General features: G+C 38.9%; 1 protein-coding gene across 1 annotated transcript; it reads left to right on the forward strand.

Moving 5' to 3' along the window:
- The first annotated feature begins 17,251 nt into the window (after window positions 1-17,251).
- LOC127661576 (C5a anaphylatoxin chemotactic receptor 1-like) lies at window positions 17,252-26,756 on the forward strand. Its single transcript, XM_052152339.1, has 2 exons — window positions 17,252-17,380; window positions 24,304-26,756. The coding sequence occupies exon 2, from the start codon at window positions 24,309-24,311 to the stop codon at window positions 25,377-25,379; it is 1,071 nt and encodes a 356-aa protein (XP_052008299.1). The 5' UTR covers window positions 17,252-17,380; window positions 24,304-24,308; the 3' UTR covers window positions 25,380-26,756.

Consider the following 26,756-nt stretch of genomic DNA (forward strand, 5'->3'; position numbering starts at 1 on the left):
TTAATTTGACTTTGGTAGGCTACAATGACAACATTAAAGTCAATTATTTAGTTTTACAAACATGTCTTTATAATATCACTATTTTTCTCACAAATAGGGTCTCACAAGGGGATAATCATATTTAAGTTGTGGGTCCTCGGCATTAAAATGTTCGAAAATCACTGGACTTTATCACATTACGCCCACAGTGCAGAATTCTAAGAAATATCAAGTATGTCCATACAATGTCATAAAGAGTCAATGTCCATACAGTCATAAAGGGGTCATGAAATGCTCAAAAATGAAATGGGTCATACATTTTTTTTTTTATAATTGTATTACCTTCCCCGAAGTTCACTGATAAATAATGTTTTTTTTTTCATTACAACAGTCATAATCTAGTAAAATATGATAATTTTCCACCCTGTTTCTGGCCCTCTATATGAAACGCTCGAATTTGGCCCAAGACAAACTCCTTAGAACTTCAATGTAAATGCCCACTGTTTGGCTAACATTATACAGCCCCTTGAATAGAGAAATTTTTTAAACTCAACAGGAAGAAACTGAATAAGCACCAAAACATTATAATATGAAATATCAGGGTTTACACAAAACGCACATCCAACACATTGCATCTGAATATATTAAACTGTTCATCTCAAGCACAACTGTTAACACTCACACCCTGTCTACAAGGAACACGAGAGTCACATCGCATCAAAAGCAACTGAATCCATCATAATCAATGATGTTGTCCACCATGGGAGCATACGTTGCGGTGTGTCATGTTGCTCTGACAGTAAACAGATGTTCCATTCCATTTGCGCTGCACATGCTGGCGCTACTACAGCCAACAACACAAATAAATTGTTTAGAAAGTTTGTGTCATCAACAGACGCACCCAGTGTAAACAGGATGTCAGCACATGAGTCATAATGACATATTAAATATTCATGAATTAAACGGTTTACTCAAGTTTTTTTGCGATCATGTCCAAGTATTTTTAATGCCCCATCCTTCAATAACAGTTCCTTGTCAAAGCTTAAATCGTAACAACTAAAAATAGCGCAGATGGGTCTTAGCGAAAGAAAGGGTCCATGACGCGTTTGTGCTCAAAACAGCAGAGCAGCAGCTGAATGACAGAGAGCATCTCCTCTTCAGAGTTGTAACTTAACACCGCATCTTTTAAAAGCGGCCTGAGGTATGTATCAAGTGGTCAAAGACGTCTGTCTGTGCATATTTATGTCGAAAAACATTTATATTCAATTAAATTCAACATTCACAGCAGGTCCGACAAATTGTCTGCCGACAATCTGAAACAGATAGTAAGTTATGAATGTAACTATGGATCTGTGAGACCGAAGGATAACCGTCACTATCCTTGTCGCTCAGAACACTGGGGCGTTCAAGGTAAGTGGACGAGCCGGAAGTTCAACCGGCTTTTATAGTGCGGGATGTTCCGCCATCGGGACCATGCGCATGACTTTGTTTACATAAGGTCTCGAGGAAAGGGGGAAGGCAGGTTATCATTCCATTTAGACCGTAGTGGCAGTCATACTTTGGTCTCACAGATCAATAGTTACATTCATAGCTTATGTTATATGTTATTGAATGGCCGAGAGCGGTCGAGGGACACACTCTCCGCCAGACGATCGCCCGCTCCTGCACACCTCCCTTTCAGAAAATTACTTTGGTGTACTCACACTCATTAAAAAAATAAATAAATCATTCATAATCACTCATGCCTTATATTTAAATTCTTCTGAAGCCATTGGATAGTGTTGTGTGATGAAATTTAAGCATCAATTAATCTTTGTGAGACATCTTTGTGTACATAAGAGCAGCTGTGAGCGCACCTGAGTAGGGTTGCACTAGCTGTGCATAAGTTCTCACGCAAGTTAGGATGTAAAATTCACACTAAGGGCTTAGTAACTACTAGTTAGTTTGTAACTAAGTCAGTGCTTAATTTGGTTGCACCACCTGTTCTTAAGGCAAGACTTAACTAGTAGTTCATAAGCTCTCTGTAAAGTAATGCGTAGTCGCATAATATGATGTCTACATGTATTGATCCAATAAGCAGCCTTCAGATTTGTACACAGAAGAGTTAAAAACCTGTGAACTTCAATTTGATATTGTGACAGTTGATGTTCAAACCTGGTTTGCTCACATAACTGTCAGCTGTAATAAATGATATCCCCATTAAAATACGATACATAATAAAAGTAGATTTGATAAATAGTATATTTGCCCTGTGAAAATGCCTTCGTAGGACAAATGGAAACGGAGTGTAAAATGGTTGCAATGACAGCACGTTACTCTTTAACAAGCACGAGCGCTTTGATTGAGAAGGGAACAAAGTTCCAGGAATTGTACGAGTTTCATTTTAGGAGAGTTATAAAAATGTAGAGAGAAAAGGAAATAGATTTTACAGGTGTACTTTTAGTCTAATACTTTATTTTAATTATATATTAATATAATAATACATATTATATACACAGCAACCATCTACTGAGGTACTGCATTTGAACATCATATTGGCATTTTTGTTTGAAAAAAGTCATTTTTTTTTATCAAATCTAGACAGGCCCTATTTCCAGCAGCCATCCCTCCAACACCTTATCCTTGAGTAAAGATGCTAAATTGCTAATTTGGTAATTAGCAATTTGAAAGCTCTTTGGTTTGTTAAATGAAGCATAACATTGTCTTTGTGTTTGTTTTTGAGTTGCCACAGTATGCAATAGACAGGAATGTCTTAAGGTCAATATTAGGTCAAAAATGGCAAAAGAAACAGCTTTCTCTAGAAACTCATCAGTCAGTCATTGTTTTGAGGAATGAAGGCTATACAATGCTTGAAATTGCCAATTTCAAACAAAGGTGTTCGCTACAGTCATACAAAGGAGAACTGGCTCTAACAAGGACAGAAAGAGATGTGGAAGGCCCAGATGTACAACTAAACAAGAGGATAAGTACATTAGAGTCTCTAGTTTGAGAAATAGATGCCTCACATGTCCTCAGCTAACAGCTTCATTGAATTCTACCCGCTCAACACCAGTTTCATGTACAACAGTAAAGAGAAGACTCAGGGGTGCAGGACTTATGGGAAGAATTGCAAAGATAAAGCCACTTTTGAAACAGAAAAACAAAAAGAAAAGGCTAGAGTGGGCAAAGAAACACAGCCATTGGACAACAGATAATTGGTGATCGTTGTACCGATCAACCACAACATTAAAACCGTTTGCAGGGGTGGACTGGGAAGAGAAAACGGCCCATTCAGCATAAACCATTTCAGCTTATTGCCACACGTTCGCCCCGACTGGTCCCCTTTCGCAGCCGAACCACTGGGAAAAGTCCCTGTTCTCCCTATGGCCAGTCTGTCCCTGACCACCAGCCTAATACTGTGTCGGTCCCCCTCCCTACAAGACCGAACTCTAGGAATGCACCTAATCTGCATACAGCAGATGGTCTCTGGGAGAGATCTGGGAGGGGTCATGCCCCTGATAGAATACAGTATTTTACTAAGTTCTTAAATCTTACTTGTGATTTGACTTTGCTTAAAGGGAATGAGACCGTTTTACCAGTTGTAAGACCTCTTGTATGGTACCAAACATGTATGACCAGAAAACCTTTTGCATTACAGAACAGTAAAAGTCATAACTTAGTCTTGGGCATAAGAGAGATGTTAGAGAGATTTGTGAGAACAGGATATGTCATCCTAAAGTGGCCTGAGGTGAGATAGAGTGCAGATGTGAGATTTGTGTTTTATGGTCCTTAAAAATTAGGGAGTGTTCTCTTAGGTGGAGATGCTCATCTGTGTGAGTTTTATGACGTTGGTTCTCGCAGAGTTCTTTTCCGGAAGTGATGCAGACAATTTTGTGCCAGTCTTAAAATGCATAAAGGATTTTGCATGATTTTTGGCATACTTCTATGACTTTTTGTAAATTATAAAATTACGTTACAGTGATGTCATTGTAAGCAACAACTTGCTACAAATAAAAAATAAGTTGTTTAGTTAAAAAGTTCTCAATGCAGCAAACTTTGGAGCTTCTCTTTCACCATGTGGCCCCAATTTAGCTTTTTGAGTCAAAATATTTATATATTTATTTATTTATTTATATGTAGTAGGTAGGGCATTAGAACATATTAGATGCTCCCTTTGAATGTGACTTTAGTTTCAAAGTTTATTAAGCATGACATAATTGATAGAGCGACAAGCCAATTCAGCATCCCAGCACAGCATGGGGGAATAAAAACACGGTAGATTGTGATATGTTGCTTTCTGAAAAGCTTGCACTGATAGAAAAGTGACACTTTTCTACTTTGTACTTGTCTGTTTCAGACATTGTATCCTATTCAATCTGTTGCTAATGAAAAATTACTATATGAGGACATAATCCATTTTGGATTCAATCGCTCCCTGACTTTGTGTTATAAGCATTGCAATCCGGGCCTCAGTGTTTCTAAGTAGGGGCTTGAGAGTGGAACAATTTCTCACAGGTAAGCAGAATTACCTAGAATGATATATCACTACCACATTAATTGAACCTACATGGTGCTTCATTATCAACTACTATAGTACTTCATTACTAACTTATTCGTATACCACTGTATTAACATCAGGTAATGATACATTGTAAAGGGGGTTAATGGAAGAGAGAGAGAACCGGCGTGACAATATTAATAATAGTTTAATATAAAACTGAAGAGAAAAGACAAACACACACAAAGGTGTCGGAATCTCTCCCTCTCTCTCTCGCACTGCTGTCACCGGTCGGCCTTTATCCCTCTCAGAGGCTTGATTAGCCTGATAAGGGGCAGGGTGTGCAGCATCATGACCCGACCCAGCCCCATTCTCCGCCCTGCCACATTCCTCCCTCGTTCTCTCAGGCTAGGGAGCCCCTGGCATGGCATACATACCCCCCTCCCCTTTTCCTGTTTGTGCGGGCCTTCCGCCCCGTCTGCTGGCAGGTCATCCCTGCCTTCCTGAATCTGGGAGGGGATAATTAAAAACACAGGGGGTACTCCCTGTAACAGTGCAGTACCCACTAAAAAACAAAGTAGAATTTAAAAGAGAGGGAAAGGCCAATGCATAGCGGCAGTGGGGGAGAGAGAGTGGAGAGAGAGAGAAGAGAAAAAAAAATGCCGTAGCTTGGTCCCCGGCCACTTCTCAACCCTATTACGCGGATGACAGCCGTGCCTCCACAGGTGGATCGGAGGCAATCCTCCGGCCCCTGGCATACGGAATGCCCCGCCACATTTTTGGTGGACGGTAGGGTTCTCCCCTGCCCCTGGCACCGGTAACCGCTCCAGGCGGTTGGTTGGGAGCCCCTCCTCTCCACACGGTCAGCAGCTGTTCCTCTGCTTCCAGGCGGCCTGGCTCCTCCGTGCTCCTTTCAGGTAGATGGTAGTCCACTACGGCGCATCCCACCTCCTTCCCGGGTTTCAGCACCAGTGTAAAGGGGGTTAATGGAAAGAAGGCAAGAACTGGCTTGACGATATAAATAATAGTTTAATATAAAACTGAATCAAAAAGACAAACACACACACACACACACACACAACACACACACACACACACACACACACAAAGGTGTCAGACAACTGTCCATAAATGTCGGGCTTTATCCCTCTCGGAGGCTTGATTAGCCTGATTAGGGTCAACTCATGTGCTGTTTATTAGGCTTGGGACTGATGCCTTTTTCAAGCATCGATAATCTGAAGATGATTATCTATATAAATGTGGGATTTTATTCAGAAATAAGTAGGGCAGCTCGTAATAAACATCGCTGTGGAGCGGAGGGGGGCTGGGCCGGGTCGGAATATCGCGCGCCCGGTCCCAATCGGCCTGATGAGGCGCGCGAGGGATAAAAGCGGCCGGTGAAGATGGTTAGAGAGAGAGAGAATTACAGGCATGTCCGTGATGTGTGTGTTTATGTTTGTGTGTTTTGGTTTTGAGTTTCATTAAATATTATTTATATTGAAAAGCCGGTTCTCGCCTCCTCCTTGCCCATCCTTAACAGTGGTACATTTGTGCCGAAACCCGGGAAGGAGGAGGGATGCCCGTCGCAGAGTCCTTGACACTGCCGTCCACCCTGGGGAGCGCCACTGCCATCTGCCGGGTGACGGAGTAGTAAAAAAGTAATATATGCAGATTATTTCCAAGATATAATTTAGACAAATGTTACATAATACAGTGATTCATTCTTCCTCTAGAAAAAATTAATTGTACAGTATCTATCTGGTAACTTGTAAGCACTTTGCTTCCAGGAAGTCTGATGCACCCCCTGACTCCTGAGAATTGTGTAGCACCATCCATGTAAGACTCTGATTGGTTAATTGTTTCAGCATAAATGCATATTACCATCGATCATACTCTGCACCCTCTCTAAACTGGGCATCACCGGAACTGTGCTTGGCTGGTTCAACTCCTATCTCTCAGACAGGTCCTTTGAGGTAGCCTGGAGAGGGGAGGTATCCAAGCCACACCAGTTACTTACAGGGGTACCTCAGGGATCAGTGCTTGGGCCACTTCTCTTCACCATATACACAACGTCATTAGGACCCATCATCCAGTCACATGGTTTCTCTTACAATTGCTACGCTGATGACATGCAACTCTACTTGTCTTTCCAGCCCAACGACACCACAGTGACCGCTCGAATCGCTGCTTGTCTGACAGACATCTCAGCCTGGATGAAGGAACACCACCTGCAACTCAACCCAGCCAAGACCGAACTCTAGGTCTTGGCTGGGTTGAGTTGCAATCTAGGGGTAACCATTGATGATGAGCTAAATTTCACAGACCAGATCTCAAAGACTGCAAGATCATGTAGATTTACACTCTACAATATCAGGAAGATAAGACCTTTCCTCTCTGTACATGCCACACAACTGCTCGTTCAGTCACTTGTCATAACTAGACTGGACCTTCCTGCATGCGCTATTAGACCTCTACAAATGATCCAGAATGCAGCAGCACATCTAGTCTTTAATGAACCTAAGAGAGCACATGTTACACCACTCTTTGTCTCTCTCCACTGGCTGCCGGTTCATGCATGTACTAAATTCAAGGCCCTGATGCTGGCATACAAAACAGTCACTGGGTCTGCTCCAGCATACCTAAAAACATTTATGCAGAGCTACGTTCCCACCAGAAGCCTGCGGTCGGCTAAGGAACGTCGCCTTGTCGTACCAAAACAAAGAGGCACCAAAACACTTTCCCGGACTTTCAGTTTCATCATACCACGTTGGTGGAATGACCTTCCCAACTCAATCCATGAAGCTGACTCACTCTCTATCTTCAAAAAACAGCTAAAAACACATCTTTTCCAAGAGCACTTAACAAGTCACTAAAAAAATAAAAAAAATTATTACAATTATTTTTGCACTTAAATCTATTTTGTATACTATTCTGATGATAGTGAAACTTTGTAGTATGGCACTTTTCGTACCACTGTCTCCTTAAGATATTCACTTGTGTTTTCCTCTTTTGTAAGTCGCTTTGGATAAAAGAGTCTGCCAAATGAATAAATGTAAATGTAAATGTAAATATGTCAAGTTTGGAGATAGCTATGTCTGGTACAATAGTCCAGTATCTCTTAGAAGTGTTACATCACGCACATACACACATGCAACAACACAAATAAAAGAAGCTAGAAAATAGAGTTGAGGTTAAATATGAGAATAATACATAGAAAATGAATTTTTGTTTACATATCCATCCATCAATCTACCCCTATTATTTCTTGTCTCCAAAGGCCACACTATTTAAAAAAAATTGCCACTTGTACTTGTATATTGTTCTATAAATGACTGCTCTCAGTAAATTCCATTATTTATTTTAAAGCACTTGCAGAACACTAGTGATCTTTAAACTGAATCAGTAAAATTCTATCTATGCTCACCCACATTTTGTGCTTATTTGTGAATAACGGCAGTTCACTGGTTTCAAGTAACAGAGATGATGAAAAGGAAGCGATGACTCAGATTGTGGCACAAAAATGTGTTGAAATCTTCTTCAATCACATGATGCCAACAGACTAGCCTCAAACAGGAACCAATGTAATGCAAACACAATTCGAGACTATAAAGTCTTTTAGATTTCACCTTGTTGTATCATCCTTTATCTATTTTCCTTTGCAGATCTCCCCAGATCCAGTGGAGGTAGTTTTGGGTCCCGAGGGCACTATAACTTGTGTTCAACAGGCGATGGGGGCGCCTGCCATCCATTGTTGTGGAGCCTATTGATGTTAGTGAGGTGGAAAGTGGTGAGCTGTGCTGGCCTCCAGAATACATGGACTTTGATGAAGATGAAGATCTGTTCCTGGAACAATGCATCCCACCTGCTAACATTGCTGAATGTGGGGAGGACGACGAGGAAGAGACGTCTGTCACTGAAAACAACCAGCAGATCACTTCACTATTAGGTATTTCTACAATGTTCTATACAAATTTTCTCTAGTTTCACGCCCTTTATCTATCAATCTACTGTATTGTCTTTCTGCAGACCTTCAAACGGATGACTTTAGAGACGACACCCCAACTCTACGACCGGAGAGGGCTCCTACTCTGAACTGAAGCCCACTGAACACTTCACTCTTCTCAGGGCCTAACCATGGACCATGACCTTTAAAACCCTGCTGTCATGTCTGATCTAGAGGCCCTTCATGAAATTACTATAAAATGAACTAAGTGGTTCTCTGATTGTGGTCTGAATGTTGTCATCATAAAAGGATGATATTCAACTGACCTTTTAACTTGAGAGAAAAGAGAGCAACAGCAACCTACGCCATCATTAAAATATACATTTTACCTTTGGAAATAGTAGCTCACATTGCTCTCTAAGCACAGTTTGCATCTCTCATAGGTTAGATTATATCCTTTTTACCAGGAGATTCAGTGGATCACTTTAAAAAGCACTTTATGTCTCACCTTAATGTCTAATTATATGCTGTTTGAAAGCAAAACATTGTCAGTGGATGTTCCTGTATGTTTCTGTTATAACTAGGGCTGCAACTAATGGTTATTTTGATAATTGAATACTCTAAAGATTATTAGAACGATTATTCAACTATTCAGCCGATTATTGCAACAATTAATATTTAGCTATTAACCAACTATTCAGCTTGTACCTTGACTTAAACAGTTATAATAAACGTGCTTACTAATAATAAAGAGGACAAAATCAAAATCACCTCTAAATGACATTCATTGAATTAAAGGGAGAAAAAAAAATGACTTTTTATAAAGTTTAATTTCACTGCAAAAAATAATATTGTAATCAAGTGTTTTGTCTAGTTTTCTATTCAAAAATATCTAAAAATCCTTAAGAAAATATATACATTTACCTGAGAAACAACATATAATATATTTAGACTTGCTTTCAGAAAATGTATCTTGAATGTTAGTGAATTTTGTACATAAGCGTATTTTTTCACTTGTTTATTCATCTGTCAGTCCTATAAAGACAAAATATACTTGTATTCAAAATCTATTCTCTGAAAGCAAGTTGAAATGTATTATATGTTACTTCAGGTAAATGTATCTAAATATTTGAGATACAATTACCATATTTATAAATAAATAATTTATATTAATAAATATTTAATATTATATTCGGGGGCTTGGGTAGCTCAGTTAGTATTGATGCTGACTACCACCCCTGGAGTCATAAGTTCGAATCCAGGGTGTGCTGAGTGACTCCAGCCGGTCTCCTAAGCAACCAAATTGGCCCGGTTGCTAGGGAGGGTAGAGTCACATGGGTCACATAGGTTCTCGCTCTCGGTGGGGTACGTGATGAGTTGTGTGTGGATGCCACAGAGAATAGGGTGGGCCTCTACACGTGCTACATCTCTGTGGTAACGAGCTCAACAAGCCACGTGATAAGATGCGTGGATTGATGGTCACAGATGCGTAGGAAACAGATTTCAGTAGTCGGTACCAATACCAGTGAAATTTCATGGTACTCGATACCATTTTTGGTACCAAAGCGAAAACAGGTTCCTAAACAACACTCTTTTATTAACAAAGTCTACAAAACATTAGCAGCAGAACTAAGAACAAAAATATGCCATTGAGCAACACTTTAATTTAAATATATTATTTTTTAATTATAACAAAACTGAACAATGTATGCTGAAAATATTTTTGAACACTTATATAAGATTTGCTTCAACTTTTGCAACTTTTAATTTAAGTTTTTACCAAGTACTAAAAAAAGCATACAATACAATTAATACAAAACAATTTCCAAACTAATGTGCAAAAGTGCTCTCTTATTAATAAAGCTGCATATTGCCAATTTTCTTCATGATAAGAAATGCACAGTGACATATATATAGATATTATGATGAAATAAGTCTTATTTAGCTGCATTTAGGGATGAGCGACCGAGGCAGAGACTCTCTCAGCTGAGAGCAGTTTCAATCTGTCCCCCTTAGATCGGGACATTCGCGCAACTCATAGAAGAGGCACCGACCACACAGAGAAATGCCAGTTTCTGAGTTTATAGTTATTAACATGATCTGCTTCTGTATTATTTGAACTTTAATAAAGCAATTTTACTGCATTTAAGATGTTACGCCGGGATGTTTATTTTAAGAGCTCCGCCTCCGCTTATTCCACAACGGTACATGCTTCTGAATGTACTTTTTTTTAATCATTCCCTAATACTTTGGGATCTACATAAAATAAACTGTGAAAGTTTATAGTGCATCTGGACTGATCTGTGTAATTCTTCCTCCATCAGGCGTGAATTGCTGCTCTCACGCGTCACCGTTACAGTTTAATGTGATTTCATGTTACGTTAAATGAGATCAAACGACTATTCAACAACGAACATTTTTCTCATCAATTTTGTATTTTCGACGATGTCGATAATGTCGACTAAACGTTTCAGCCCTAATGCAAATGATAATATGCTTTTAAACTCGCCTGCTTTATTTGCTTGAATAAATCCGGGGGTCTGTCTTTATTAAGTTTGATGTGTTTCCTCCTTTCATCAGAAAGCAGTGTTTACAAATAGGTTTTTGCTGATCTATTATGTTTCCCTTTTCATCAGCCTCAAATACAAAGAATTTCCAAACCTGGCTTTTTCCACTTTTAATTTCGACAAGATTCAGTTGAGACTCCGCAGCAGCAGCTTTGCTTGTCGTCATCTTTTGCTTGTTGTGAGCGTTCGAAAGTTCCCGACTCTGCATGGGTACCGGGAAACCCGGTATTCGTTACCCCGGTACCTTCAGAAATTCTGGTATCGTAAATCATTTTTTGTTTGAGTACCGACTTGTTACTGGGGTACCGGTATTTTTGACAACACTAATCTCCTGTTACATTAAATGAGATCTAATGACTATTCGACCATGACAATTTTTGTCAATGTTGGCGATAACGTTAACTAATCATTTCAGCCCAAGTTATAAAAGTTAATCAATAAATAGGAAAATCATTATATGCTGATGATAGTGCCGTATGGAAAAGATGACGAAATTTAACACATGTGGTTAAAAGGATGCAGACAGCAATTAAAGAAGTAGAGGACTGGGCAAATAAATTGAGTTTTAAGCTGTCAGTGGAAAAGACCAAAGTGGTGTGTTTCTCAAAATAGAAGAAAACTACCTGCCCGTATGGCAGGGATAGACTGGGGTGCAGATCGGCAGTCTCTAAAAAGAGTTTATTGCACATTAATAAGGTCTACAATAAATTATGGAAGAATGGTGTATGAAACACAGCGGGGTCTGAGCAGGGAGGGGCTCAATGCCAACCGCCTGGAACATGAAAACCGCTGCCAGGGGTGGGGGAGTCCCCTTCTGTTCCCAGAGAACGATGCAGGGCATTCCATCTGCCAGGGGCTGGAGGATTGCCTCTGATCCCCCTGGGGAGGTGCGGCAGTCGTCCACTAGAGGGTGGGGGAATGGCCGAGGACCAAGCTATGGCGTATCAGAGAACCAGCGAGTAAGTGTTTTTTTTCTTTCTTTCTCTCTCTCTCTCTCTCTCTCTCCTACTGCTACTCCGCATTGGTCTTTTCCCTCTCTTTTAAATTGAAATGTTTATTTTTTTTGTTGGGGGGTACTGCACTGTTACCCTATTTTTCATTATAGTTTCCCTCCCCCTGTCCCAGATTCAGGAAGGCGAGGATGACCTGCCAGCAGACAGGGTGTAAGGCACACCCTCCCCCAGGGAAAGGGGGGTTGTGTACATCATGCCGGGGGCTCCCCAGCCTGAGAGAACGAGGGAGGAATGTGACAGGGTGGAGGGCAGGGCTGGGTCGTGATTTTACACACCCAGTCCCTTATCAGGCTAATCAAGCCTCCGAGAGGGATAAAGGCAGACTGCGGATGGTGGTGCGACAGAGAGAGAACGTTTACGGGCAGCTGTCTATTCTATTTGTGTGTTTGTTTCTTTTGGTTTATTTCTTTATTAAACTATTATTTATATTGTCAAGCTGGTTCTCGCCTCCTCCTTTCCATTGTTCCCTTTACAAATATAATTTTCTATTTACCATAACATCATTGCTCCACACTCCATACCAGTAGGTGGAGGAAAATGCACCAATTGCAGGTTTGCCAACCACCATAAAACAGTAAAGAAGAAAAAGAAGCCCTAGTTATAACCAGTAAGCATTTTCAGCATTTTCCCATTCCTTTGAGAAAATTCATGCAAAGGGAAGGATCACATTGGAAACACAAATTTAATTAATCAAATGCACACACTTGACATGTGACAGAGGATATTTGTGGAGGAGTAATGTAAATTCTAGTATTGGAACATTAAGTGTAAATAAACAGAAAGTAACCCGAATTCTGTTTTCCACCTTATTTGTCTGTTATTCTTTTATCCATATCTGTTTCTGTGTTGAAATATTTTTGAAATATTTTGAAACATTTCATTCTAACCATGAAATGCACCTACACGAGCAAATTAAAAAGAAAAATAATATCTGGTTTCAAACACCTCATTTTATTTGTTGTGTTCTGTGAAATACTTAAATTCTGGGAATGAACACTATCAGAATCAGCTTTATTACCAAGTATACATACACATACAAGGAATCTGACTTAGTGACAGGAGCTTACAGTGCACAACAATACAAAAACAGCAGCAAGACAAAAAAATTTAAAATAATTGTACACATACGTACAATACAGACACATACATACACTGTTAGGAATATTTTGGATCTGGTCGCGATCTCCAATTCCCCTGTCCCATCTTTCTATGTTCGTGCCCAGTGAGGTGCAGTCGTGAGTCTGAGTCTCTGGAGACTTCGTGAAGGAAATAGAAAGAATGACACACACACACACACTCGGTCTGTATTCAATCTATTCAATGTTTATTAGAGCAAGCATGTCATTTATATGTTCATGAGACAATAACTAGCCAATGGGAAAGCGGTAACAAGGCCTAGGGTCAAGGGGGAGAAAATGGGTGTAGAGGCCATATACAGATGTTCCAGCCGTGATTACGTTATGGTTGACTTTGTGGACGGGTGTGACCTTAATCAGATCACAGAAATAAGTATGCGGAACATGATAAAGAGGAAAAAACAGGTCAGCAGTTGCAAAATATATTGACACACTATCGTGCGCACTTTCATGTGTGTTCAGTTGACCCCAGATGGAAGGCCAGAAGCACACACACACACACACATGGAGCAGAACAGCATGTACAATTTCATATTTCTCACAATCCCTCCTTTGATCATAAAATGATCACAATCATATCAAACATTGTACCATGCTAAAACCTTTACCATGGGAGCTTTAAACCCTTGTATCTTCTTCATTCATTCTTAGGGGTCGATAAGCTACTTGAGGTGGTCTTACCACTAAGCTAAGAGAGCTGGAAATCATTTGTTTGATTAAAGCCATAAAACAAGGCCATAAGCAGGCGATGATGAAAAATACAAGCAAAACGCAGAATATGACCATTAAGTAATGTTCCATTTTGTAAATGAATGTCCAAAAACCTGAAAAGAAATCAACATCCCCATTGGCACGGTCTTGTGACCTCTTTACTATTTCAGAAATATTTTTTTATAACTTGCTCTATGATTCCACCTGTTCCATCCTTTTCTGGGATATACGTACAACATGCTTCACCTTCCATTACACAGACCCCTCCCTGCGCTGCAGTGAGCTGGTCTAATACCATCTGGTTCTGGAGCTCTTTCTTTATTCCCTCTAACACTTGTTCTGTAACATTCATAAATTTAACTAAATCAAACCTGTTCATTTCTACCTGATTCATAACATTTGCTACGCCAATGGGTCAAAGAATGATTGAAAAAACTTGTCCACTCTGTTCCAGATTTTTTGGTCCTCCGGCATGTAGTTCGGCTGTGTCAGAGTGGAGGACTCCCTTTTTGTTTGGGTTTGGGTTGTTTAATTCACATATTGTGTTTCTTCACAGGCCCTAGGGCTCCTGCGTTATGCTAGCCACTGACGCTGCGTGTTCAGCTCCTCCAGTGGGGTCGTACTCAGCAGTTACTTGTCGGTCCCTCCTCTGGTGCTGGCTTAACTCGGCTGGTGAGATGTGTGCACAATGAGCGGAACATTACGCTCCGCATCTTGCACCATCAATGCTACAGCAGCCACGGCTCACAGACACGCAGGGAGGCCTTTGGGTACCGAATCAAGGGTCTTTGCTGTAGGTGCCGCCATGGGATTGTGCAAGGATCGCTGCTGCTGTGCCTGCCGCCTCGTACACGTAAAGGTGGAATGTTTCACCATAGTTGGGTAAGCTTAGGGCTGGTTGGGAGCTAATGCTGCTCCGGAGATGCTTAAAAGCCATGTCCATCTCAGCTGTCCACTTAATGGGTTCTTCGGCCCCTGAGAGTGTGGCTTCTCTCACAATCTTGTATAGAGAGCAGTTCGGCACCCAGGCTCTTTTGCAGTTCGTGACCGAGATAATCAACTTTCAGTTTCCCATTGCAGTTTCTCTTTGGATGCTTTGAAGCCAGCCTGTGCCAGAACGTTGCAGACAATAGTTGAGGCAGCTGTGCAGGACACAACATCGGGGCCAAAAACTAGAATGTCGTCTGCATATTGTAGCAAACAAGTCTGTGGTGGAAGCTTTGTGTCTTTTAGCGAGGCGTGCACTACAAGCGGAGAATACAGCAGGCGAGTCTCGGAAAACCTGTGGCAGACGGCACCAAGTCTACTGCTGGCCCCCGTATGTGAATGCGAACAGAGGCTGTGTGGCATGAGATACTGGTACAATTGTTGTATTATGGGACCTATACCTTCCTCCTTTTCCTTGGATAGTGGGTATTGTTTTGTAGTACACCGATATGTCAGAGCGGAGTTTTGCCACATATCTGGTCTGATATCATTGAGGCCTTTTTGCTGTTGAGGATTCAGCAGATGTGAAACTGCAGACATCACCACAACATTAATAACGATTCAGTTATTTCTGGAGGTAAGGTTTGGACAGTATGAATCTATAATCACGTCCAGTCAATTGACTGTGTCGTAAGTTTCTTTAAACATTCACATATTGTAGAAGATACTTAACTGGGTCGGGTAATTTCTTATTTTATTTTTTATTTTTTGCTAGTGCCTCTGTCATAGTTAGTGGAATGATTATTGCAGTTAACATTTTCATCAGTGGTATGCAGTATTAAACATAATTACAATAGGAATTTTATGATCGTAATCAAAATGTTATGGTCATGTACAGTACTATTATGCCTATGCTATAATAGTGTTAATTCAAAAGTAATTCAACTTCTAACGTTTATTCCTTTCAGACCGTCTATCCTTTTATCATGTTCTTCATTGCGTATTGGCATTGTGTTGAAAACCAGGGGCCCTCTGATCTGCAACCATGCCAATTGCAGGTTTTTTTATTCTATTTATCTAATGGAAATGTTATTACTTGAGTGCCAAGTTGTACTTGCATTTTATCAATTTGAACCATCGAGGTGTGACTGTAACCATACAGATATCCCATGTATGTATCAGAGCTTAAATATATTGTAATCTAAAAATGTCATAACTTATCAGATTTGCAAACGCGGATAAAATAAGGTATAACCTTCTATGTTATGGTTCTGTATTAATATTTCTGAACGTTTTTATACTTTTCTCTTATTATGTACAGTTAATTTTTTTTTCTTTCAGAGGAATTAAATGGTAGAAGTGGTTGGGTGTGTTGGATAAATATACAAAGATTGAACTGTGTATTGCACATAGTTATTGCTCAATAGGGCAGTTTTTAACCATTCATGAGATGGATAGCCTGAGGGAAAAAACTGTTCCTGTGCCTGACAGTTCTGGTGCTCAGAGCTCTGAAGCATCGCATATATAGAAGAATGCAAATGTGTAAGAAAGTTTTCTCCGGTTTTGTTATTTGCATATAACATGTATGCCTTTTATGCCGTAAAACATGTTGAGAATGTTCATGTAAAGCATGTTGAAGATACTTAAATATTTTCATAAAGATTAATATATCTACATGTTTACCTTTCCCTGTACTTGTTGCAGTGTAGGAATAGTGGGTTAAGCAAGGGAAGTTTGTGTAGTGCATTGTGTTGTACACTTCTTGCACACAGCAGACTTTCAAGAAAAAAAAAAAAAAAGAGATTTGAGAAATGGGGGGCTTGTGCCCCAGTATACCTGTATGTCTAGCAACACCCCTGCTCTATGTTCTTCTAAAAATCTTCATTTGTGTTCTGAAGAAAGGCAGTCATACACATCTGGGATGACATCAGGGTACATGAATAATGTAATGTAATCATTTTTGGGTGAACTATCACTTTTATAGAATTGAAAGTCAGTAAATCTCATCTGATTACAAGCATTTAAAATATACTGTATTACATAACTTTTTGAGAAAAGTAATTCGTTTACTGTAACTAATTATTTTGTACACCCAACACTGACCTTAATTAAACAGGAAAAACTACATTTGTACTTCATTTTAGGCATTACAAAACTACTATAAATTAAGTACAATATGTACTCATTTATACAGTGTTTTTCCACACATGATAATTACAAAATGAAAATGTCAGGCATTTAATTAAAAAGTAAAATGCATTAAAATATTTACTTAAAATCAGTCTATAGTTTATAATTATGTGTCACAAGTCTCTAAAGGTCAAGTCCATTATCCAATAACAATTTAAAATGTAAGAATGAAATTAACTGAAAAGACCAATATTTGCACATTCAAATACAGTGGCTGGATACACTATAAATAGTGGTTTAAGAGTTTGGTTTCAAAAGAACATCACACATCATGCAAAAAGTGCTTACACAACATTGTTAAGGAAAAGGCTTGGTACACTTGACAACCATTTCCTGATGAAAATACTTTAAGAGAGGCAACTAAAAACAAGCTATTTCTAAAGACTGAATATTCCATTTGGTGTAGGAGGCAACAACAGAACCACAAAGACTGAGAGGTAATTTTTTGGTAAACTTTTCATAGATTCTTAATCTTAACAGAAATTGTCTGTATGCATTACAAGGTTAAATTTAAGCATTTTTTAAGAAATTGCATAACTTTGTGAAAGATGTCTACAGTGGTGGCCGAAGATATTGGCACCCTTGGTAAATATTGTGCAAAGAAGTCTGTGAAAAAAAATCTGAATTTGTTTTATCCTTTTGAGCGTTCATTTAAAAAAATCACAAAAATATAACCTTTAATTGAAGTAAAACAAATGAAAGAGGGGAAATATCGCATTATGAAATAAATATTTTTCTCCAAAACAATTGTGAACCAAAAAAGTGATTCATGTGTTAAGTAAATTTGATTAAACAAAATTAATAATTTTATTATAAAATTATAAATATTAAAGATATTTTATATTTGAAATTATGAAAATATTTTATAAAAAATATTGTGTATATTTAACTACTACATTTGAATCTACTTTATTTGGGCGAAATTTGTGCAATTTTGTGGTTTAATTCATGGACACCAATTCAACTAATACAGTCAAGAAAGCAAGAACGCATACTACCTTAATATTTTGCAATTTTGTGGTTAAATTTGCTCACACAAATTCATTTCAAAGTGAACAACTGCTGATTTCATTACATTTTGGCAGACTGGTCGACACGTGCACATGCTAAAAGGTAAGATTTAATAATTTGTCATTTCCTTTTATTTTTTAATTGTCTCGTTAAATGTTGACCAGGGGTTGCACCAGCTCTGCACAAGTTAATGCGTAGCCTAGTTGTGGCGTAAATGAGCAATAAGTCACAATTTACGCACTACTAAATATTTGAGTGTTACACCATTAAACTTGGGTTGAAAGTAACCCTACGTACAGTGCCGGTCCTACACCATCTGGCACTCTAGGCGAGACCCTCCAGTACAACCCCATCATAAATGGGTATCGCTATATAACTTTAATGTAAAGTGCACATAAAACAAGTCAAGTGGTCTAAGATGTATAAAAAAATAAATAAGGCACAATGGCCTAAAGATCAATGCATATTGTACAGTGTATTTCACAGCAGTCACATTTATAGGCTTTCATCATTACCGAGGAGTCTGAGGGCCCATCAAGTATACAATCTATGATGTTATGATGTCATTTCTGTTGATTTTAGGAACATCCTTTGAACATTATCTTTAGTAGCCTATATATATATATATATATATATTTATATATATATTGTGTAGCATTAATAAATAGACTCAAAAATATTGTCACCTTTTCACATTAGGCTACACAGCACAAGATGAAGTTTATCAAAGTTACCTTTCTCAAAAGCCTACTGTAGCAGTATCATGGTACAATTATACTGGAATATGGTAAAACCTAGGTATTTTTATTAAATACAGTAGGCCTATATTATGGTATTTGTATGGAAGGCTATTCCAAAAAACATGGTATTGGTTTGTTTGTTTTTTGGTACTTTTAAGTGCTTTCATGCAATGCAAGTGTTTTGATACACTTTTATTTAGAAAGTGTCTTTACCTGCAGTGGACAATCGTTCACAGACTGCACTTGCACATGATCTTCATCACTGGAAACGATTGAAAGCAGCTGCAGGATTTGTTTCAATACATTTTATATTCACTTCATTTAGCGTTGTTTTTGTTCTCTGTCTTCTGAAGCATCCCGTTACGGTTTTACTGTGTGACAAAGAGCTTCACGCGACTCAGCCCGCAAGTTAGACAAATTAAATGAGAAGAACCGACTCAAAATAAGAATTAATTCATGCATCAGGCATTACTTTGATTCACGAGCCACGCACTCGTGAGTCTATGTCCGTTGTCTCATTGGCATACTATCCATACTACTCTATAGTAGCATTTAGACACAGCCTATTTGATCAGAACACACAGGGCGCATTTTTACGGAAGCCCTTAACCGCATGGTGGAGAAAGAAAAAAAAACGTGAAAAAAAAATAAAAAAATGTGTCTCAGTTCCTTCCAGAGCCTAAGTCCTAACTATTTTTTTACTCTCTTAAAATTTTTTTTTTCTCTTAATCCCCCTCTTCAAAGTGTTGTCTTCTCTCTTCAAAATTGATTTTTTTTTCTCTCTTCAATTTTTTTTTCTCTTCAAAATATGGAATGCGGTACCAACCTAAAGCCTAAACCTTGAGCTCAAGATTACCCCAAAGTCGCAAATAACCCTTCACAATTTACTCATGGCAATTTCGCAATAGTAGCCAGCCCACATCCTGGCACAGCACGGCTGAGGCAAAACATTTTTGCAATACCAACACCCCCTGCTATACAAAACAGGTTTGTGTAGCCTACTATTCTTCCCCTCGGGCGGAACCCGGGGAGCGATACTATAGGTGATATACTGACCCCTCACCAATTTGTTTGAGATGAGCATTTTACATCGGCTTAACTGTCTAGCTCATGTTTAGACCGTTTTTTTTTCTCCACCTTGCGGTTCAGGCAGAGCCGGATTATCCATAAGGGCACTTGGGCCAGTGCCCAGGGGCACCAACCATTCACAACCACTAGGGGGGCACCACATGACACAAGCTTTAAAAATATTTTTCGTAAATTGTTATATTATTAACTTGAAATTCTTGAAAGACCATACATAACTTGTTTATGAACACTAATTTAACAATAATAATAATAATAATAATAAATTATAAATAAATGAAGATTACATGACCACTATCACTCCCCCCCTCCCCAATCTGTCAGAGTTGAGTTGGTCCACAACAATTACGCGCAAATGTGTCATTTTTTTAACGGCTACAGAAAATGAATCAAAATCCAAAATGGACAGACGGCAATTGAGTGGTTTCGCAAAAAGAAGATTAAAGAAAGAGAAGGACGCTAGACGTTTAGCTACAATAAAAAATGTTCCACAATCGACAATTTTTTTGTTAGATCACTAGTTTTTTGGGAGAACACTGGAATTGCATTGCAGACACCAGCAGCGCTAAGTCTGACACCGCCGGCTCTGCTAGCGGGGGAGATGCAGCAGCTGCTAATGTTAGTCAGGGCGTCGGCGATGACCGCCAGGCGAATGAGGATATTCTCCTTGTCCTTGGGGGAGACAGGAGCGAGGAAGACTCGGGTGAGGAAGAGGACATTAATGAAGGTAAATATTAGGGGTGGGACGGTACATGTAAGTTATTCGTATTGAACCGAAACGGTACGGGCATCACGTCTCGGTGCACGAATTTACACGGAGAATACACGGTATAAAAATAAATAAAACTAAATAGCGATACATATCGCTCTATTTCGCATAATGAACAGTCTGATCAAGATTGCAATGCTGGAGTGTGTGTGTGTGTGTGTGTGTGTGTGTGTGTGTGTGTGTGTGTGTGACGTGAGAGAGAGAGAGCCGTGGGCGCGATCAAACATAAAAACATACTCTGTCATTTTGTTCATACAGGACATCATTCAAACTGCAAAGTGTTTACTTATATTCGTGTACACTCGCAATAAAACACAACAAAGTGCTTTTGTCACACTCTAAACTCTTGTCAAACTGTAACCTACAACTGTCACCCAACAAAACACACACACACACAAATCTGTTTATTTTTAAGTTACACATTCTACATTGATTAAAAATCAAATGTGTTTTAATGGTAGTATTAATAAATTGAGACATTTGAATATAGTGCTCACTGCTCAAATGCCTACATGTATGTAGTTGGACAAGTTAGGAAATTACATTTGAGAAATCACCTTGATTATGTCTTGTCTGTTTTGGACGGAGGGGCCTTTTGAGGTATAGTGCCCAGGGGCACCACACTGTCTTGATACGGCCCTGGGTTCAGGGCTTCCGCACATTTAGTTCCACAAAGAAAACATATTTAATTCAGAGCTAATACTCAAAACAGTATTGCGCCCCTTCTGCTTTTGATTTATTTGATACTGTAATTTGGAAACTTTGTTTTGCAACCGGAGTTTTAAATGTTCAAAATGTCATTGCCATGCGGTATTCAAGAAAGCGTTCGGTTCTGTGCATTGCCGACCGTATTCGACCATTGCGGGCAAAAATCTGTGCAATTGCGCTGTCAGCTCAATGTGCTTTTTATGTAACATTTGACATTTGACATTATGTAACATTAGCAAGGTTGAGCTCATTTGCTGAAAAAAAAAAAAAAACACCACACAACACTGTAAAAACAGGTCTCTACCTTGCGAGCAAATGTGATTTAAAATTACTGCGTGTGAATATGGAAAATTATTTGGTGCTGCTGAGAGTCTGACACCTGTCATCAAATCTTATGCACTTATACCATCAGAATCAAAACTCCCTATGCATCTAACATTAAATACAGATTACGTTTTAAACTGTGGGAAAAAAAAAATAATAAAAAGAAAATAACTAAAATCTTGACTGACATGTGCGAGTCTGGTAAAACAGTGAAGTATTTTACTTGCTATCACTTAGCTACGTCACCTAGCACTGGGCTGGGCTGACGAACAAATACTTGTGTGACGCACGACGCATGAGTAAATGCATTTTGTAACTGTAAAATATCGGGTTATTTCATTGCATTTTTTTTTTTTTTTTAACTTTATGACACAACCATGTTGGTGTTTCTATTTAGAGGCACACCAAATAATTTTTGCCAGTAAGAAATCTACATGAACTGGGTTTTTTAATGTTATTTTAGACTGATGAAATTGAAAGAACGGCAAATCTCAGAATGTCATTCACGTACCCACATTGTCACCTCACATACCCCCAGGGGTACGCGTATATAAATCGATAAAGCGTTAAAAAATTTGTTTTAAGGTGGTAAAATGGTACTTTTAGAATTGATAAGCTTATAAAAATGACTAAATTAGCTTAATGTCATTAGAAGTATAAAACATGTTACATTTAATTCATGTGATTTCATAAAAAAACCAAGGCTTAAATACTAACTAATTTGGATGATTTCACATTATTTATTTAAGGAAATGTTATTTTATAAAACAAGGATTAAATACGAACTAATTTGGGTGACTTCACATGATTTCATTAAGGAGATTTCATAAAAAAAAAACAAGGATTGAAAAGTTCTTAAAAATATTATGTGTAATATTGTTAAAATATTTTGTTATAAGTAGTTATCACATAATACTTTTTACAGTGTATAAATTCTTGAGTAAATATATCTGAAGTATATTCCAATTCATATTTTACATTTTTTAGTGCACCTGGGTGACTAGGAACATGAAACTGTTTGGCCAAAACTTCCTGTTTCACAGGGGTATAAATATGAGGTAACACACAGGCCAAATTCCCTTAATCATCAATTAAAGTGGGTTAGACTAAAGCATATAGTTGTGATGTGCAGCAAAACGTTGTTGAGCTTCACAAAATAGGAAGTGGCTATAAGAATATGCCCATTTCTACCATCAGGGCAATAATGAACAAGTTCCAGTCAACTGGAGATTTTAAGAATCGGCCTGGATGTTATGATGTGTGGAAGCAGGAGAAGGCAGACGGGGGTGTGGATCCAAATGCGGCTTTTATTGTAACAAAACAGAATAAACAAAACACAGGAACAAAAGAAAGTCCTCGATGGCAAAAAGGCAAACTAAATACTAGAGGATACGGAGGGCGGAGAACGACAGGGTAACCTCAGACGGACAGATAACAGGGTAACCTTGAGCGGGCAGACAGACAGGCAGGGAACACGAAGAGAGAGTCAAATCATACATGAGCGGAGACATGGAACATCAACGAATGACCACGGGAAGGGGAGAAAGCGGGGTTTAAATAAACAGACAAGGTAATGACAAAATAACCGACAGGTGCGGACAATAACACAGTGATCAGGGCTGGGAGTGTGATCCGAGAATTGTGGGAAGTGCAGTTAAACACACGGACAGTGAGACTCAGGGTGGACAGCAGGGAAAACATGACATGGAACGGGATCGGTGACGGGTGAAACGGAAAACACGGAGCAGACAACAAGGAAACGTGACATGAACGTGACTAGTGAGACAGAGAACATAGGGCAGACAACAGGGGATCGTAACACTGGAAAAGGACGTGTGTATATTGTCTCCATGCACAGTGAGGAGGATGGTTCAAGTGGCCAAAGAATCTCCAAGGATCACAGCTGGAGAATTGCAGAAATTTGTTGGGTCTTAAAAAAAAAAAATCAGCCATCAGTTACATCACCACAAGTTGTTTGGGAGGGTTAAAAAAGTATCTGCTCTCATCCAACAACAAATGAAAATCATCTTCAGTTTGCCAGACACTAAAGGAACTTCAAATGCGACTGGGTTCTATGGTCAGTTGAAACAAAAAATAGCTTTTTTGGCAGCAAATACCAGTGATGGGTTTGGAGCACACAGAGATAAAATACCAACAGATAAAAAATAAAAACCTTGCTGCCTCTGCCACAAAGCCCTGGTTGGATCTTTGAGCAGGACAATGATCCAAAGCAAATATCTAAATCAACACAAAAATGGTCCACCAACATGGACCTCTGAATCTGAAGGATGTGTAGAGATTCTGTATGGAGGGATGGTCCCAGATCCCTTGCCTGGTGTTTTCCAACCTCATTAAGCATTGCCAATAATTATGGCCAATGTGTTTCAGAGAAAAATATTTATTTAATAATGAGATATTTCCCCATGTTTTAATTGTTTTACTTCAATTAAAGGTTAGATTTATTTTTTAATTAAAGTTCAAAATGATAAACAATGCAGATTTGTTTTCACAGCCTTCTTTCCTCATATTTACCAAGGGTGCCAATATTTTTGGCCACAAATGTATTTATATAATGCAATGTCCTCACAATTGGTTGTCAACAAAGTTGAAGATGCAATGTTTGATTCCATAAAATATAAAACTATTTATAAAACATATCACTCTGATTTGACAGTTTTATGCAATTTTAATGAAATTTCTCTCTCTCTTTTACATTTCACAGCTAAAATGAATGAAAATATTTATGGAGATTTTAATTATACTGACTGTGATGGGAATGAAAAATGCACCCCTATACCATTCCCTGAAGAACTTTTGTCTGTGATAGATCCTCGCCACTGGATCGCTCTGATTTGCTACGGCATTGTCTTCCTGATAGGTGTCCCCGGCAATGGACTTGTGGTGTGGGTTACAGCATTCCGAATGCCCAACTCTGTAAATGCACAATGGTTTTTGAATCTAGCTATTGCAGATCTGTTGTGTTGCTTATCCCTGCCTCTGCTTATGGTACCACTTGCCCAGGACATGCACTGGCCTTTTGGTCCACTGGCTTGCAAAGTACTACACGGTCTGTTCTACATGATGATGTACTGCAGTGTTCTGCTCCTGGTCGTGATCAGCTTAGACCGCTTTCTACTTGTAACCAAACCTGTGTGGTGCCAGAACCGGAGGCATCTGAGGCCAGCCAGGTTGACCTGTTTGGTGATTTGGATTCTGGCACTCTTAGGAAGCTCTCCTCAGTATGCCTATATGGAGCAAAAAGAAAATAAAGACACAGACAAAATATTGTGCGTTAGTGTCATTAGCCATGGTCACGCTTGGGCTGTGACCCTTGTCCGTTTTTTACTGTCTTTTCTGCTACCTTTCTTCATAATCTGTGTCAGCCATTGGAAGGTGTTCCAGACAACAAGATATGGGCGTGGGAAAAAAGGCAATGATAAGTCTGCCCGCACGCTGCGTATAGTCCTTACTTTGGTGATAAGCTTCTTCATTTGCTGGATTCCTATACACATCGTCGATCTTCTTAAATTGATTACACACAACATATCGGGAAGCGTTCATCAAGCCAACCTGCGTCTAGCCCATGTGTTGGCGCTCTGCTTGGCATACATTAACAGCTGCCTCAATCCTCTGCTCTACGTATGTCTTGGACGTGGTTTTAAGGAAAATCTGATCAGCTCACTGCGTAGTGTGCTCCATTTTGCTTCCGAGGCACCACCCATTGGAAAGAGTTTTACTGCAAGCAGTAAGACAACCACAGATGGCAACACTGGCAACATTAATTTGAAGCCCCTGTGAAACCTTGCCAAGACAAGTGGATTCAAACAAGAAGTTCTATACCTGGGGAGATCAGTATTTTATCATTCCCATTAATTTCATTGCTGGTTGATCAATTAGTGCATTTTAATCCTGAAAGTGTGCGACCTTGATGCTGACATCTTTGCTTTAAGGACACTCAGTTCCAGAAACATTAAGCCATAAATGCCATGACTCTATATTAGGACTTCATGCAGCTGAGATGCCCGTAGTCATTAGCCGCTTTTCCACTATCGGGCCGAATTGTTCTCATTGCAAAGCCATGCAGTTCCAAGCTAGTTGGCATGTTTACTGTTTCTTTTTCCAGTGTGGGATCAGAATATATGTAGCAAATATGTCTGTTGGTGATGACAAAAGAGGTTAAGATTGGCGTGAGTGAACTATGGAGACTGATCACATAATCCAGTTTTTAGGAATGCTTTTTTCCTTGGAACTTTTCCATCATCGTGCTAAGACCGTTCGGCCTGATGGTGGAAAAGAACTTATTGAGACTCATTCCTCTTTGGGCTCCATTCAACTCACATCACTTATGTCAGTCTACCTGGCCATTCTTGCTCAAGCAATATGTCCCATTATCCAGTTTCTTTTTTTTTTTTTTGTCTAAATAAACTGTTACTTTTCGCAACTAAGCTCATCCTCTTTTTTTTTTTGATGCAATCTCAGAATCAGGGTTATAAAACAGTGTTTGCTGAACCGCTTATATAATCAACAGCAAAATGAATTGTTTTGTAAAAAATTTGACATAAGCTGTGATATAGATGTTTAAAATGAATGCAATGAGATAAAAAAAAAGCCACTATCACAAAATCAAATGTCTTTCTATTGAGTTGAAAAATACACGCAAAAAGAGCGTAACCAATGTATTCCGATTCACAAGCAAATTACTCTTTTGAACTGGTTCTTTGAACCGATTATTTTAAAGGACTCACAAGTTACTGGTTTTAATCAGTCTTCTAAAATATCACTGAATCAGTCAGAAAGGTTACTGAATCAACATTTGACTCACTGAATTGAAGTTACTGTTATTTTCAGGAATGAATCAAGAGCTATTTTAACCTTTTTAAGATTAAGATTTCACAAAAACAGCAATCTGGTACACTGGTACAAAATGTGCATTAATACATCATAAAAATGATTGTGTGTGTGACAAATATATTTGTTTTCTGACAGAATTCTCTAGAAAGAAATTGTATCCACTTGTTTTGTATTCATTCAGTGTTATAGGTTTATTTTAGAAAACAATTAAGGCCCTATTACAGCACCAGGAGCATTAGTTTCTGTTGTTGATGTTACAATCTCCAAAGCTCATTGTCTAATACCCATATGGACTGTAATCATTTAAATCAAATTTCAAATTGC

This window comes from Xyrauchen texanus, chromosome 21 (genome assembly GCF_025860055.1).
Source record: "Xyrauchen texanus isolate HMW12.3.18 chromosome 21, RBS_HiC_50CHRs, whole genome shotgun sequence".
Lineage (NCBI taxonomy): Eukaryota > Metazoa > Chordata > Actinopteri > Cypriniformes > Catostomidae > Xyrauchen > Xyrauchen texanus.

Excerpts from the sequence above, each read along its gene's own strand:
- LOC127661576 (XM_052152339.1), top strand. The coding sequence starts at position 24,309 with ATGAATGAAAATATTTATGGAGATTTTAATTATACTGACTGTGATGGG.